This window comes from Cyclopterus lumpus, chromosome 18, assembly GCF_009769545.1.
Source record: "Cyclopterus lumpus isolate fCycLum1 chromosome 18, fCycLum1.pri, whole genome shotgun sequence".
In the NCBI taxonomy this organism is placed as follows: domain Eukaryota; kingdom Metazoa; phylum Chordata; class Actinopteri; order Perciformes; family Cyclopteridae; genus Cyclopterus; species Cyclopterus lumpus.
This window is the reverse complement of record NC_046983.1, coordinates 4,801,101-4,814,678: the sequence shown is the minus strand read 5'-3', so window position 1 is coordinate 4,814,678 and position 13,578 is coordinate 4,801,101. Positions and strand designations below refer to the sequence as shown.

The window sequence follows — 13,578 nt, the reverse complement described above, 5'->3', positions numbered from 1 at the left end:
TTGTATTCTTTAACGACCTTCGTGGCATCTCTAAACATAAATTGTACATTGACAAAATAAGAAATAGACCAAGGACCTGGAAATAAAAATATAACTTTTATCTTCAACAAACGGACACTGCAAATGGAAATCATAATATAGTTTTTACTTCACATTTTATAATGTACATAATTTAATTGTAACCAGCACCTCTGCTGGGAAACCATTATTATTATTAATAGGCCACAGCTACATGCAGAATGCATGACGAGAAAAAGTAAATCCACATTTTGTCCTAAAAAAAAGAAAGTGTTTCAATCCCGATGTAACAAATCTACATATTGGTCCATATTGAATCGTCCCGTTAAAGTTCACGCGGCGCCCTGAACGAGCAGCAGGTTCGTCTTGTAACACCGGAGGCTGCAGAGAGGAACGCCGGTCTTCGAGCAGCAGTACTTCTTGAGGTTGGAGCAGCCGCCGACCCCGCAGGTCACCGGGGCGGCCGGTGCAGGACGGGGAGCCGTTGGCGCCGGCGCGGTGACACCTGCGGGGAAGGAGATGGCCAAGCCCCGGGCGCAGTCGCTGTACCGGATCATGGGACATTGATTCTGCCTGGACTTCCTCTCCCTCATGCTCTTGATCTTGGCCTTGCTGGTTTTCGTCAGCCTCTCGATCGTCTGGTTCTTGCTGTCTTCGGCCTTCTTGGCCGCCTGCAGGCGTCTCTTCCGGGCTCGCTCCTCGCGCTTCTGCATCATCTCCGCGGTCATCTCTTTCTCCTTGTAGCCCATGGGGAGCTCCAGGAGAGGCTGGCACTGCTGCTTGTGGAGCAGGGCTTTCTAAACATGAAAACACACACAAACACTCAGGGATGGACGATTATTTTATGGTTTTTTTTTAATTAATTTTTTTATCCTGCTTCCGCTCTTCCTCACCTGTCTGGCTGTGAGCAGAGACTCGTCCACCTCCTTCTTCAGCTCCCCGTTGTCGTCGAGCTCTCCCTTCTCCAGAGCGTCCAGCCACCTCTCCTCCTCGTCCACGGGCACGCCCAGCATGGAGTCCGAGTCTATGTCTGGCAGAGGGGATCTGGCCAGGTTACTGTCTTCATCTGATACAGAACAAACACATGGATTGTCCAACCAGGGCCAGAAGATTGTCTTGACCGTGTTACAACTGAAAATAAACCCTAATATGAACTTGCATTGGAAGATGTTCTAATAAATTCCATTGCACATCCTAGATGTTGATTAAATTCAGTAAAATGACCTCTGATATGTAACCTCTTGCCACAGAAACAAATCTTCACATGTTAATATTACACTTACAGATTTGAATCTTTCGTTTACATTTGCGCACCAATGAACAGAAACCAAAACATGTCAAATACAGCCTGTTTTAACTTGACATATTTACCCTTAATCAGTGTTTTAAGTGAGCCCTTAGGCCATGCACGTGTTAGAGAGTGCAAAAGTATTTATTTAATCAAAATTATATTTGAGCGCAGCAGATACAGGAATCACAAATGCACATTCACTAATAGTTTGGCCCATAATCTGAGTCTTTAAACTTTAAAAACATAATATAAGTTTTCATCCAGCCCCAGTGTAAAGTATCTTAGTATTATATTATTATTGTAACTCACCCAGCCAGGCACGATACTGCTCCAAAGGCACAGAGGGCTCTTCGTCGTCGTCATCATCATCATCGTCGTCGTCATCATCATCGTCATCATCAACATTATTAATAATCATCAAGGGAGACGGTGGACAAGCCACACCGGGGTGCACGGTGAAGGTGGGAACACTGTTACAGACAGGAAACAGAAGCTCAGGTGAACGTGAGCACGTGAACGTGAGCACCGGCACCCGACCGCCTTCGACATCCCGCCTCACCTCTTGGTCCCCAGCGTCTGTCCTCCCAGTTTGATCTTGAGGCGGAGCTGCGGAGGAGGGCGAGGGACCACGACGGGCTCCGGCGCCTCGGCGAAGCTGTGGTGCTTCCTCTTGTGCTTCTTGTGCTTTTTGTGTTTCCGTTTGTGGATGCCATGCAGGCTGGAGCCGCCTTCACCTGCAGAAGGACGAGAGGAACGCAACACATAAATACAGTGAACATGTGTGAACTATTAAATAACAGGCTCCTCTGTGATATTTGGTAGATTTCTGATCTGGCATTTTTGTGATCTTGTATATTAGAAGTCTGGCGCTTACAACAAATACAAAAAAATGTAACATAAAGAAATGTACTGTCGGTGTGCAGATTGTGATTATGTTAAACTGTATTGCATTATACAGTGAGAGGTTTTTGTTATTTAGCCTACAGTCTAATATGATAAATTAGGGGTGGACACAATATTAGAAACACCTCTCAGCATAGTTGCGATACAATAAAACAGCACCGCAAACCTTCAAAACATTTCAACATTGGAAGATTTACATTTATGTTGTGTTAGCTTTAAGAAAAGAAAGAAATGTACACTTTTATTTATCCCTGTGGGGGAATTCTTCTCTGCATTTAACCCATCCTTAGTTATTAATGAGCAGTGGGGCTGCAGTGAAGCAACTGGGGGTTCAGTGTCTTGCTCAAGGACACTTCGACATGCAACTAATGGGGAGAGCGGGGATCGAACCGGGTACCTTGTGGTTACGGGAACTGAATTTAATACCAATACTCACCAAGGAACCTGGGGTGAATCATGTCTTTCCTTTTCCCCATTGAAACGCCGATAACAGGACGGTCCGTCCGCAGCTTCACATGACAGCAGACATCTTTCACTGAGGAGAGAAACACACCTGTCACCTGAACACCGCGTCTGAAGCAGCATGGAAGACGAAGGGAACGCATTTAAATAAGTGCATGTTAATGTTCTCTGTCTAGTGGGTTAGCGCAGCCATAACCAGACATTTATTTTATATTTAACAATATATATGAAATGAAACATGCCGACGGTTGAGTTGAACAGGGCCGTTAGCTTCACGTTACCTTATTTACACGTTAATTGTCTCGCATGCTGCCGACGCCTGAACTAAACACACAATTTCTCAACTAAAAAAAAAATATTAAAGTTGAGAATTTGAAAGAAAAAGACCCGGCGTTGATTGTAAGTGGTTTAAAAATAAAGCTAACCGTTACAAAAGTTTGTCTTGAGTATAATAAGTTAGCTCGACTAAGCTAACAACACGGAAATTCATCCGCATCGTCATTTCCGGTCGTTTTGAGCCATTCATTTCAGTTGACTGCACTCTAGTGGAGAAGAAACGACATAACATAACCGGCGACTGATAATGGAGTCACGAGTTTTAGTCATATTATATTATGTTATATTTCTTGAATGAATCAAACTATTGACTATTGACTATTGACTATTTATATGTGACATCGTATTGAACAAGAACATGTCAAAAATGGGAGCGAAGTTGTTTAATCGCGAGCTCTTAATGCCGTTTTTTTTAGTCTGGCGTCTTGGGTAATGTAGTTCACGTTTGAACGCCGCGGATGGACACTGTGGATATCGCGGCGTTCCGAGAACTACGTTACCCAGCAGCCACCGGGGCGTTTCAGCCGAGACACGCAAGGTCAGTTACACAGCTGAACGTGGTCGCGTTAAACTCGTCATTTGTCGGGTTTACTAACGTTAACCCGCTCGTGTCACGATAACACAGTTTATTCTTCACGAATCCGACGTCAGGGTGCTGCTCCTCGTCTTCATTAAAAGTGGTGTTTAACGTGGGAACTATTCTACGTCAAGTTGTCACCTATGTGTCATGTGACACGTTATATATTAAAACAAAACCCCAGTGATTTTATGTGGGTTTAAATGTTTATGATTTTATATTTTCGCAGGAATCATGAATTACGCTCGGTTTCTCACCGCTGTGAGCGCAGCTAGAAAGCCCTCTCCTATCCGGATGCTGAGTAAGTTCATTTATTCTCATGCAAGCAACTCATTATCAGCAGCAATATTTAATAAATAATCAGCCAATAAAGCACCGGGAGGCCATGAGCATGTCAGTTAGTATTAGGCTTTAGTGCTGCATAATGTCTCACAGATTTATTTATTTAGCACAAACCAGTTGACACACAGTAGGAGGCTAAAATAGACTGCAGTCATGTGAGCCTTGAAATGTAATGCATCTATTCATGGTGTTACGGTACGAGGAGAGATCTATTTCTCAGCAGTCAAAAACAACATTATTTTAGATAACATATGAAGTTACACTACTGTACTGTTTTTAATTGAAAGTCAGCTCAAATTCAATGCCGATATTCATAATTTCACAATAATAGAACTGTTGTTAAAGCAGATCCTTAAATCTGACACTGGTATGTTGTTCATGACGACCTCTGCTATGTCCATGGTTATTTCCATGATATTCTACTGTACAGTTTTTGAGAAAATCAAAGGCAAAATCAGCTAAAAAGAAATAATGATATTCATAACTTTCTAATATTTTTCGTGCATGAAGCCGAGCTGCAGCAGCGGTCTCCTCCGTCCCTGATCTCTTTGGCCGGAGGAGCGCCCAATCCCAACACCTTCCCCTTCCAGTCCGCATCCATCAAGCTGAAGAACGGGCCGACGCTCAACTTCGACAAGACCACGATGAAGAGGGCGCTGCAGTACTCTGCCTCCAACGGGTGAGGCATCAACACAGGAATCCTTCATTGTTTTTTTTGTTTTTTTAAATCCCTTCAATTCATGAGACATTTCAATTTCATAGATGTAATTACTGAAAGTAGCAACAGGGAAATGCATTGTGTTTATATAAAGACACCACGCGCTACAGAGAGAAGTCTGATGTCCGTTCCCACATAGAATCCCCGAGCTGCTGACGTGGATGAAGAGCCTGCAGGAGGACCTCCACAAGCCGCCGACCCAGACGGACATGTGTGTGACCACGGGGAGCCAGGAAGGGCTCTGCAAGGTACCGCCTCCACCAGCTGTCTCATGCTGTCCGTGTAGCTCAGATGTAGAAACAAATCATTGAATAAAGACGTTATATTCTATTAAAACATAATCTGTTCTACAGCTTGACAAATGACTTCAACTAATTTCCATGAGAATTGCTTCTAAACATGATTTTTTTTTAGGGAATTTCCGATGTTTTTTGTTGTTGATTTCAGGTGTTTGAGATGCTGGTCAACCCCGGAGACAACGTTCTGCTGGATGCACCCACGTATTCAGGCACACTGGCGGCGGTGAGAGCGCTCCCTTTATTAAACACACACACGTATACAGTAACTCGGGCTTCCGTGACCCTCTCACCTCCTCCGTGCCTCTGTAGCTCCAGCCGCTCGGTTGCAACCTGATCAATGTTGCCAGCGATCAGCACGGCATGATACCTGCAGCCCTGAAGGAGGTTTTGTCTCGGTGGGACCCCTCAGAGGTCCAAAAGCCCGGCAGCACCGCCCCCAAGATCCTCTACACCATCCCCAACGGAGGAAACCCCACCGGTGCCTCCATGACCTCTCAGAGGAAGCAGGAAGTGTACAAGGTTTGTCCCCCACCCCCTCCTAAATGTGACTGCATGCACACACTGCATTTTAATTATTAGAGCGAGTTGCCAGGCTGATTCCCCTCCAGATTTAGTTTTCTACCAACGTCCTCCCGCCTGTTTCACAGCTGGCCCGGCAGTACGACATGCTCATCATCGAGGACGACCCCTACTACTTCCTGCAGTTTGACAAGGTACCAAAAGAGTTTGCGCGCCTCGTCTACTCTGTCATTTAAAAAAAGGTGAAATGATTTCATTTGTCTCATTTGTCTCATTTGTCTCATTTGTCTCATTTGTCTCATTTGTCTCATTTGTCTCATTTGTCACACAACAAGCTGAGCTCCCAGTAGGCCACAAACACTTCGAACACTTTGGACTTCGCACTGAACAGCACTTTAGCCCACCCACTGGTGCAATACTAATACGTTTAAGTACTTTTTAATTTTTTAATTTATTTAATACACTTTATCCACTTTATTCTCTTTCTACTCCGTCTGCATATATAATATTCTTCTTGTTTTTACTCTTTTATCTTATTTCTGTTATTATACTACTTGTTTTTTACTTATTACTGTGAGCAATGCTGCTGTAATCCTGTAATTTCCCCACTGAGGGACTAATAAAGGATTATCTTATCTTATCTTATTTCTTTACCGTCTGATCTTCACACTTTGACTTTGGAGAACCGTGAATTGTGTTAACAATCCAAACTGATTCATTGTTATGATTTAATGGTGTTATTGTTTGGCAGCCGTGGGCTCCCACGTTTCTCTCCATGGACGTTGATGGGAGGATCCTCAGGACAGACTCCTTCTCTAAGATCCTGTCTTCAGGGTGAGTGTGTGTGTGTCCTTTAACGTGTCAGGTCTTGTAAACAGTGTGTGTGTGTGTGTGTGTGTGTGTGTGTGTGTTATTCCCAGTCTATTGTTTAATAGATGACACCCCTGTCTACTGCCTTTGGTGTTCTTGTGGTCGGGAACTGTTTTCATGTTTCACACATTAGCTCCAGTTGAGGTAAATCCTCATTTCGAGCAACATTATGCAGAAATGCACCCGCATGTTTATATGTTTGTTGCAGGCTGAGGATCGGTTTCGTAACCGGTCCCAAACCGCTGGTGGACAGGGTGGTGCTGCACATCCAGGCCTCCACGATGCACACGAGCACCTTCACGCAGGTGAATGAAACACTCATCCTCACATCTTGCATTACTGGTTATCATATTTGCATTATCAGGATCATTTTACAGTGAAATGATTTGGCTCCACGCAGCCCTTTTGTCATTGGTTACATTATATAACCTGCGTGCTTGCCTCCTTTCAGCTCATGGTGTCTCAGTTGCTGCACAGCTGGGGCCAAGAGGGTTTCCTCCAGCACATAGACGGGTACGTCGCATCCCACAATGCTGCTGCTCTGCGGGACAATCGGGTCCATTTCTTCGGGCCATTCAAAGAAGACGCGTCACACCGTTTCTATTTCCTCTCCACAGGGTGATTGAGTTTTACAGGAAACAACGCAATGCCATGATCAGCTCTGCAGACAAGTGGCTCAAAGGTTTGTGAAGAAAGTAAAAAAAGGACACATTACCTCATCATTTTGGTTGGTCCTTCTGTAGCTTTCTTGATTCTTTTATACACTGTACATTCGCAATTTGGCAACACCCAGGCTTTTCTTTTTTATTTAAATAGTGTGTGTGTGTGTGTGTGTGTGTGTGTGTGTGTGTGTGTGTTCACAGATGTAGCAGAGTGGCACACCCCGTCGGCGGGCATGTTCCTGTGGATCAAACTAAAGGGCATAGCCGATACCCAACAGCTCATTATGCAGAAAGCCTTGGAGAAAGAGGTCAGCACACAATTAGTTCCTCTGGTATTTCAGTCTAAACCCTCACTTATTAATCCCTTCTGGTGGCTTAATGTGGAACAAAACCCAATTAACTGTGTCCACTGGAGTTTAACACATACCGACTGTACTCTCTTTAATATGCAAATAGCAGGTACCCAGAATGCATTGCTGTGTTTGTGAGCAGATGTTTTTTCACCAGGCAGGTTTTGTGTCTGCACAGCGTGTGGAACGCTGTATTTGAAGTGGCCATTGTGCACACTGTGAGTGGGTTTAGCAACTGAGTGTTTCCTTCCAGCGCACACACACACACACACACACACACACAGCATTTATAAGGCTCTGCTAGTGGAGAGCTGATTAGACGAGGACAAACAAGAGTGGGTATATCAGGCTTTTCTATGGTTCTGCACAGCAGATCGTAAAAACTCTTGAGTCTCTTCTGCGTTAGGAGGAGAAAAAACAACAGACAGTCTTTGTCAGTGTTTTATCTTTCCCACGATTCAAAGCGGTAATAATTGCCCTCAGGCCTCTCTCAGTGGTAGGTTGTAACAAGAGATCAGGGATTTTTAAGTTTCAATATTTCCAAGAGATTAGGAATAGTTTGGCAACGCTGAGTTAAAGGAGAAGGTTTACGCCACTCTCAGATGAAGCAGAGGGTTAGCTTAGCTTAGCACAAAGACTGGAAGCGGAGGGAAACAGCTAGCCTTGCTCTGTACACAGGAGAAAAAAAGACAACTAGCAACACATCCAAACATTACTAATTAACTGACTATTTTTAGCCACCACGGAAAATATGAAGTGTGTGTGTGTGTGTGTTGAAAGGTACTGCTGGTTCCTGGAGGCGTCTTCATGATCAACAGTAGCGACCCCTGTCCCTACGTCAGAGCAGCCTTTTCTCTCTCCACACCAGAGCAGATTGATGAGGTACACACACACACACACACACACACACACACTCTCTCTTAATGACTCTAATCTCTCACAATGTTTTCTACAGGCTTTCAGAAGACTCTCTTCTCTCATCAAAGAGGCGATGTGATCAAATATCTATTTTTCCCTAAAAGATGCTGTATTTTTTAACTAATTGTTTAAAGCTTCTATTTACAAATGCATTAATAAAGTGTTCATATATTTTGATATTTTGTCACCTCTTATTATGTCTACATAGTCAAGAGGAGAAACTGTACTGTACTTGTTGCTGTTCATGTAGCACGAGTTGTTTAACAAGAGAAGAAAAATACAGTTGCACTACAGTGAGGATGTCTTTATGTTTACCATGTACAAAAAAGTAAACAACTTTTTTTTTTTTTTTTAAATCATTGTCTTTTGGGTCTTTTTTGTGACTGCTGGAACCCCAAAAAAAAAAGTTAATTCATACGCCGACTTTTATTGAATTTAAGTACAATGATGGGTTTTTTTATGACGTCATCATTTTCTCCTATTATTGCACAATTTACACAATCAAATGTTGCTTTATTGTAATCTGGCAAAACTCAAGCAATACTTAATATCAAGGATAACATTGATTACATTAGCATTATGAGACAGACAATAAAGTTTAAAAAGTCTCACAAGCCATTTCCCCTTTCTTTGAAGTAGGTTAAAGTGTGCCAGAAAACTCTCACTCTGAATTAAATACATTTGAATTGTTGTATTAATAAATAAAGATTTAGCCTACTGATAATCGGGGTACACAAATACGTTGGGTTGTTTCTTATTGGTAGCAGAAGATTAAAGAAACATATTGTCCCCATGAGCTGTGATTGAAGTAGACCCTCGGCAGAGTCCCGGGGTTTGACCCTCTTTGTTTCACGTGACCTTAAGGAAAGAAAACCTGCACGTTGAACAATCACAAACTGGAACTATACCTGCTGACAACAATCGGGTCTGTATGTGTGTGTGTGTGTGTGTGTGTGTGTGTGTGTGTGTGTGTGGACACAGTTTTCCTCTCCTTTAGGGCCCCTGGTGTGTTAATATGTGGCACCGTGTGACCGAGCTCTCGGAAGTGTTTGTGTAAAGCTGAAGCGTTCATCCGTGAAGGGATAACAGCTTAAAAATCTTTTTTTTACCGTGGAGAGGTTTTAAAACCTTCGGAAACTTCGCCCGGAAAACTGGAGACTCCTGCGTTTTAAATGTACTTTTAAAAAAAAAAAAAAGAAGTTAAATATTAGTGAAATGTACACAAGCTTGAAAGCACTCACGTTAAAGAGTGAGCTCTTTCAGAGTGTTTAGTTATGGAGTCCCACGCTGTGTGTATGTATGTGTGTGTTTAGTCTGCAGTAAGTGGGCAGCTTGACTTACTTTTATGAGCTTATCGTATTTGCATGAAAGAATGACGCAACAAGGATATCAAAATTTCCCTCTAAATTTGATTACATTTAGTGCGAAAAAAGAAGAATATCTCACAAAATGGAAAAGAACAGTGAACGTGAACGATCTAATGTTTGATAAACACACACAAACCTTCCTTCTGTGTTTCTATACATAGACGAAGCATTATTGACTTATTTATTGACTGGTGCAGAGTGTGGATTTCAGACTTTAGCTGTAGCTTCGAGGTCAGCGAGCAATCAACTCTGGCACACAAAACAAAAAACAGACCCGGATGACTCCGACTCCGTCTTTGTTTAGAGGTGCTTTTTGTTCTGCCTTCTTCTTCCAGGAATGGTCGTGTGTGTTGTTTCCTCCTGCTTTTTATTCTTTGCTTTATCTTCTAGCCACAAAACTACAGACCAGCCTAGAGCGCCTTGTTTTGTGGTCCAACCTTTTAACTGTAATTGATCTACAAATGCAGCGGGCGCAGTCCGTTCACCTGCCAGTATTTGCCATGTCTATAAGTGCTCTGAAAGGTCTACGACCTGCACCACAAAATGAAATGCACGTGCACTTCACCTTCTATGTGAGCAGAGTTTAACAGGTCGATGGCCCTCTGGGAAGCTGCCCAGATCCTGCTGCTGTGTCCACGCGCTGCAGGAACACAGATGGGTGACGAATTAAATGACAAAAAACAACAACACAGAGTGCAAATAGTTAGCCTCAATCTTTGGGTTGAGATTTGGCAACTTTAAAGCTGCACTCAACTCTCCAGTTTATGGAGCGTGTATGCAGGTGAACAAGACAGGACGATACCTTCAGGACTTAGTTAAGATCAAAACACAACAACAAATAAAGATATTAATAGACATACGGTGGCCAGGAACATGACTCTAAACTAATATTTTAATGTGTATAAAGTTTCTGCGTTGTGTTTACGGCTCGTTCTGCTGCCCCCGAGTGTTCAACATGTCCATTAATGCAGCTTTAAACATGTTTAAGGAAAATAACTTTAGTAGCAATGTTATGTAATTTGGGATCATTTTTGATTGCCTCTAAACGGCTCTCAACATGTCACCGGCCGGAATGTTATTGAACTATCTGTCAGAGGGCAAACTACAAGTATTCATCTTTAAATGCTCCAAAAAGCCCCGAGGGGTCCTTACATGGACGTATACTATTTTACTATTTTAATAGTCTAAATTAATTGTAGCACGATAGCCGTGCAACGCGTTGCCACCAGGTTGCCACCCAGTCTCTCGTTGCCGGCTCCACAGCCGACGAGCAAGCGAGGGGGTGGGGGGAGGATGGAGATGCGGAGGAGCAGCCCGACGACACTCGTTCCCCACTAAACGTGACCGGCGACGGAGCATGACGTGAGTATGAACCCCGTCATTAAATCCACCGCGGACGTGTTGACATTTCACCCGGTTTTTAGTCGACGGTTGAGCCGCCCGACACCGACCGTTGGGGCCGTTGGTCTCGCGCTAGGAGGGTGACGACGTTACCGCATTTCTCGGGGATACATTCCGTTTTTTGTTCTTCTTTTCTTTCTTCTTCACGACTTATTATCCGCGGCGACATTTTTTTTATCTTTCACCACAAACCAAACGTGACGTTATATTTAGTTGAATAAAGCCACCAAAAAAAAAAAAAAGGTCCCGTAATGTAAAAACCCGGCGTCCAGCACGTAGCCGTGTCCCACGCCCTTGTTTTGCGATGTCTAGCGACTACACGGCGCCGCTCGACGCGACGAAATCTCGAAAGCAATATCACGTTTCACCAATAAATACTATAAGCTAATAAATTAATAACAACTTAATAGTGCGCTCGCTTTAAATGAGCAGCGATGCTATCTTCGTGTGTGCAACGAGAGGAACTGGGGAGTAGACGGAGCCCACCGCTCCGTTATGTTGCCCCGATGCCATCTTTGTGTTCACGTTAATAAAGATAATAGTTGTCGTTATAACACAGGAGAAAACTACGCCACCAAATAACGTTACGAATGATCTATTGCGGCGTTATTGAGCCCACATATGTGTTGTTATTTTCTTTATGTAACCGTTTTTAACCTTTTTAGCTGCAAACACGTATTATCTAGCTTTTCTGATCTGATATATAATATATACATATATTATATGAATGTTAGCCAACTATAAATTTATCTATTTGTTAGTAAAATAGAAAAAGGCCATCTTATATATTTTTTTGCTGACTAAGACGTGGGTGATTCATATGTAATTGTTTATTTTCATGAGTCATCTTAATACCTGCAGGCTCTAAAGGTAGGGGGATCAATTAATGTGATAACAGGGTATTTCTGCTTGATAATTAACGAAATCAATAAGCGACAACACTAGAATAACTTTAGAACAACAACATGTGAAGACGTATTGCTTCTATCTGTTTTTATTATCATTGCAAATTGAATATCTTTAGATTTAGGACTTTTGGTTAAACAAAACAAGTAATTTGAAGACTCGTGTTGGGATTTTTTTTTTAATGGTGATCCGATGCAATCCTGTATTTATTTCCGCAGCCTCCTTATCAGTTTGTTCCAGCTGCGGAGCACCATCTGTGATTAATACATGCGTGTCACCTTCTTGTTTTTCTAGTGAGATGCTTAAAGTCACAAAGCTGAATATCAAGTTGCCTTCGACCGTCAAGAGATAGCCCATTAGCTGGATGGAGACCCAGGAGGAATGACACTGTCTCCTTCCCCTCGGATGACACACCGGCACTTGGAGAAAATGCACAGGACCGGCGGATACGTTTTTCTGGTCCTGGCGTCCCTTGTCGCCTCCCGCACCACCGGGGCCTTATCGGGGGACGCCGCCCGCGACGGAAACCAAACGGGAAACGGCAACGTGACAGACGGCGGATTTGTCCCGGTCGTGTTCACCAAAGTGAACCAGATAATTGCCCGCGAGGGAACCTGCGCGGTGATTGATTGCAACGTCACCGGAGAGCCGTTCCCCAGCGTCCAGTGGTTCAACTCCCACGGAGAGCGTCTGGACACGGAGATGAACGGTGAGACTTCCCGAGACTTTCCTGGTTCTCAGGAGAGTTTCAGGTTTATTATTCACTGTGAAGGAGGCTTCTGCGAGTCAACAAGTAGACATTTAGTTAGGTAGTAGTTAGTACACGCTGACATGCACACTAGGGTTGGTTTCCCCCGGTAGTGTCACAGAGAGGGTGAAGGAATCTCAACATGTCCTTCATCCTGTAGTTAAAAACTTTACGGGTTTTACGATTTAAAAATAGCCCCACAGCCATCTTATTTGCTCCTCAAAGCTCGTATTGGCCCCGCTGCCTTGCTCAGTTACATTTCCATGTGTCCTAGATACAGCCAATGGTTTTGTGTTGCAGAAATGAACCTGGAAGCCTTGAATTATGGGAATCATCAATGAATAACATAACCGAATGTTTGTTTCCAGCGAATTCAAATCACTGACCAAAAAAAAAGAAGAAACTTCATCAATTGATGCAAAAATCGTTCTAAAATGCCGTGACGCAGTTTAGGTTATTAATCCGCAGAACTGCACCCAGAAATAATGAAAAAGGAAAATAAATCGCTGCCGATTTACAGATTTATATATTGTCTGGCCCGTATATTATGTTGCATATCACCCACCCAGAGCAACAGTGATTGCATTTTAGAGCTTGACGCCATTGTGATTACTGGCATTACATTTTGGGATGTAATGCAGTTCACACTATAAAGAGACTGCGCAAATCGTTATTAACATTAATGTGGAAAAGATTTGCGGTGCATCCCGATGCAAGGTGCCCACCCTGATATGCTGCAGACGTTTTCCTTAAAATCTTTAGTCAGGGCTTTGATTATTTAAAAACATTTTTTTTTACCAATTAGATTCAGGAAATCCTTCCCGAAGGTTTTTACCACTGATTTCCCTTCGAGGCGAGGCTCCGTGCCGTCTTGTGTTTTTTGAATATTGT

General features: G+C 43.2%; 3 protein-coding genes and 1 long non-coding RNA gene across 7 annotated transcripts in view; 2 read left to right on the top strand and 2 right to left on the bottom strand.

The window, feature by feature from the left end:
• Positions 1–128: 128 nt before the first annotated feature.
• On the bottom strand, positions 129–3,361 carry ino80b (INO80 complex subunit B). Of its 2 annotated transcripts, none has more exons than XM_034557143.1 (6): positions 2,956–3,361; positions 2,649–2,747; positions 1,869–2,043; positions 1,619–1,779; positions 912–1,048; positions 129–815 (listed from the first exon to the last, which is right to left on the bottom strand). In XM_034557143.1, exons 2-6 carry the CDS (start codon positions 2,686–2,688, stop codon positions 351–353), a joined length of 978 nt encoding a protein of 325 aa, XP_034413034.1. In that variant the 5' UTR covers positions 2,689–2,747; positions 2,956–3,361; the 3' UTR covers positions 129–350. The 2 variants fall into 2 exon arrangements, with proteins under 2 accessions (XP_034413034.1, XP_034413033.1); XM_034557142.1 differs by having other exon boundaries at positions 912–1,084; positions 2,956–3,357.
• Positions 3,362–3,516: 155 nt separating this feature from the next.
• Positions 3,517–8,442, top strand: aadat (aminoadipate aminotransferase). 3 transcript variants are annotated; one of them, XM_034557140.1, is made up of 14 exons: positions 3,517–3,548; positions 3,817–3,888; positions 4,440–4,608; positions 4,787–4,895; positions 5,095–5,169; positions 5,256–5,465; positions 5,594–5,659; positions 6,217–6,299; positions 6,544–6,640; positions 6,787–6,848; positions 6,953–7,017; positions 7,199–7,305; positions 8,128–8,229; positions 8,303–8,442. In XM_034557140.1, exons 2-14 carry the CDS (start codon positions 3,822–3,824, stop codon positions 8,342–8,344), a joined length of 1,254 nt encoding a protein of 417 aa, XP_034413031.1. In that variant the 5' UTR covers positions 3,517–3,548; positions 3,817–3,821; the 3' UTR covers positions 8,345–8,442. The 3 variants fall into 3 exon arrangements, with proteins under 3 accessions (XP_034413031.1, XP_034413030.1, XP_034413032.1); XM_034557139.1 differs by lacking the exon at positions 3,517–3,548 and adding an exon at positions 3,555–3,699; XM_034557141.1 differs by lacking the exon at positions 3,517–3,548 and adding an exon at positions 3,566–3,662.
• A 2,223-nt stretch (positions 8,443–10,665) lies between these two features.
• The window catches only part of mfap3l (microfibril associated protein 3 like), a 5,756-nt gene continuing 2,843 nt past the window's right edge, over positions 10,666–13,578 (top strand). Inside the window, exons 1-2 of the mRNA XM_034557389.1 lie at positions 10,666–10,994; positions 12,234–12,648. Of these exons, the coding sequence (XP_034413280.1) occupies positions 12,321–12,648 (328 nt within the window). The 5' untranslated portion in view covers positions 10,666–10,994; positions 12,234–12,320. The remainder of the gene's footprint in view (positions 10,995–12,233; positions 12,649–13,578) is intronic.
• The window catches only part of LOC117747888, a 1,782-nt gene continuing 611 nt past the window's right edge, over positions 12,408–13,578 (bottom strand). The window contains exon 2 of the long non-coding RNA XR_004611493.1: positions 12,408–13,578. This exon is cut by the window's right edge and continues 53 nt beyond it. This is a non-coding gene — a long non-coding RNA (uncharacterized LOC117747888).

What these genes read in the sequence shown, in the direction of transcription:
- ino80b (XM_034557142.1), bottom strand. Translation starts at nt 2,688, where the DNA reads ATGGGGAAAAGGAAAGACATGATTCACCCCAGGTTCCTTG. An exon ending in GATTCACCCCAGGTTCCTTG is followed by an intron (nt 2,044 to 2,648) that starts GTGAGTATTGGT and finishes GTCCTTCTGCAG; the next exon opens with GTGAAGGCGGCTCCAGCCTG. An exon ending in CTCTGCTCACAGCCAGACAG is followed by an intron (nt 816 to 911) that starts GTGAGGAAGAGC and finishes TTTCATGTTTAG; the next exon opens with AAAGCCCTGCTCCACAAGCA.
- aadat (XM_034557140.1), top strand. Translation starts at nt 3,822, where the DNA reads ATGAATTACGCTCGGTTTCTCACCGCTGTGAGCGCAGCTAGAAAGCCC. An exon ending in ATTCAGGCACACTGGCGGCG is followed by an intron (nt 5,170 to 5,255) that starts GTGAGAGCGCTC and finishes GTGCCTCTGTAG; the next exon opens with CTCCAGCCGCTCGGTTGCAA. An exon ending in AGAAAGCCTTGGAGAAAGAG is followed by an intron (nt 7,306 to 8,127) that starts GTCAGCACACAA and finishes GTGTGTTGAAAG; the next exon opens with GTACTGCTGGTTCCTGGAGG.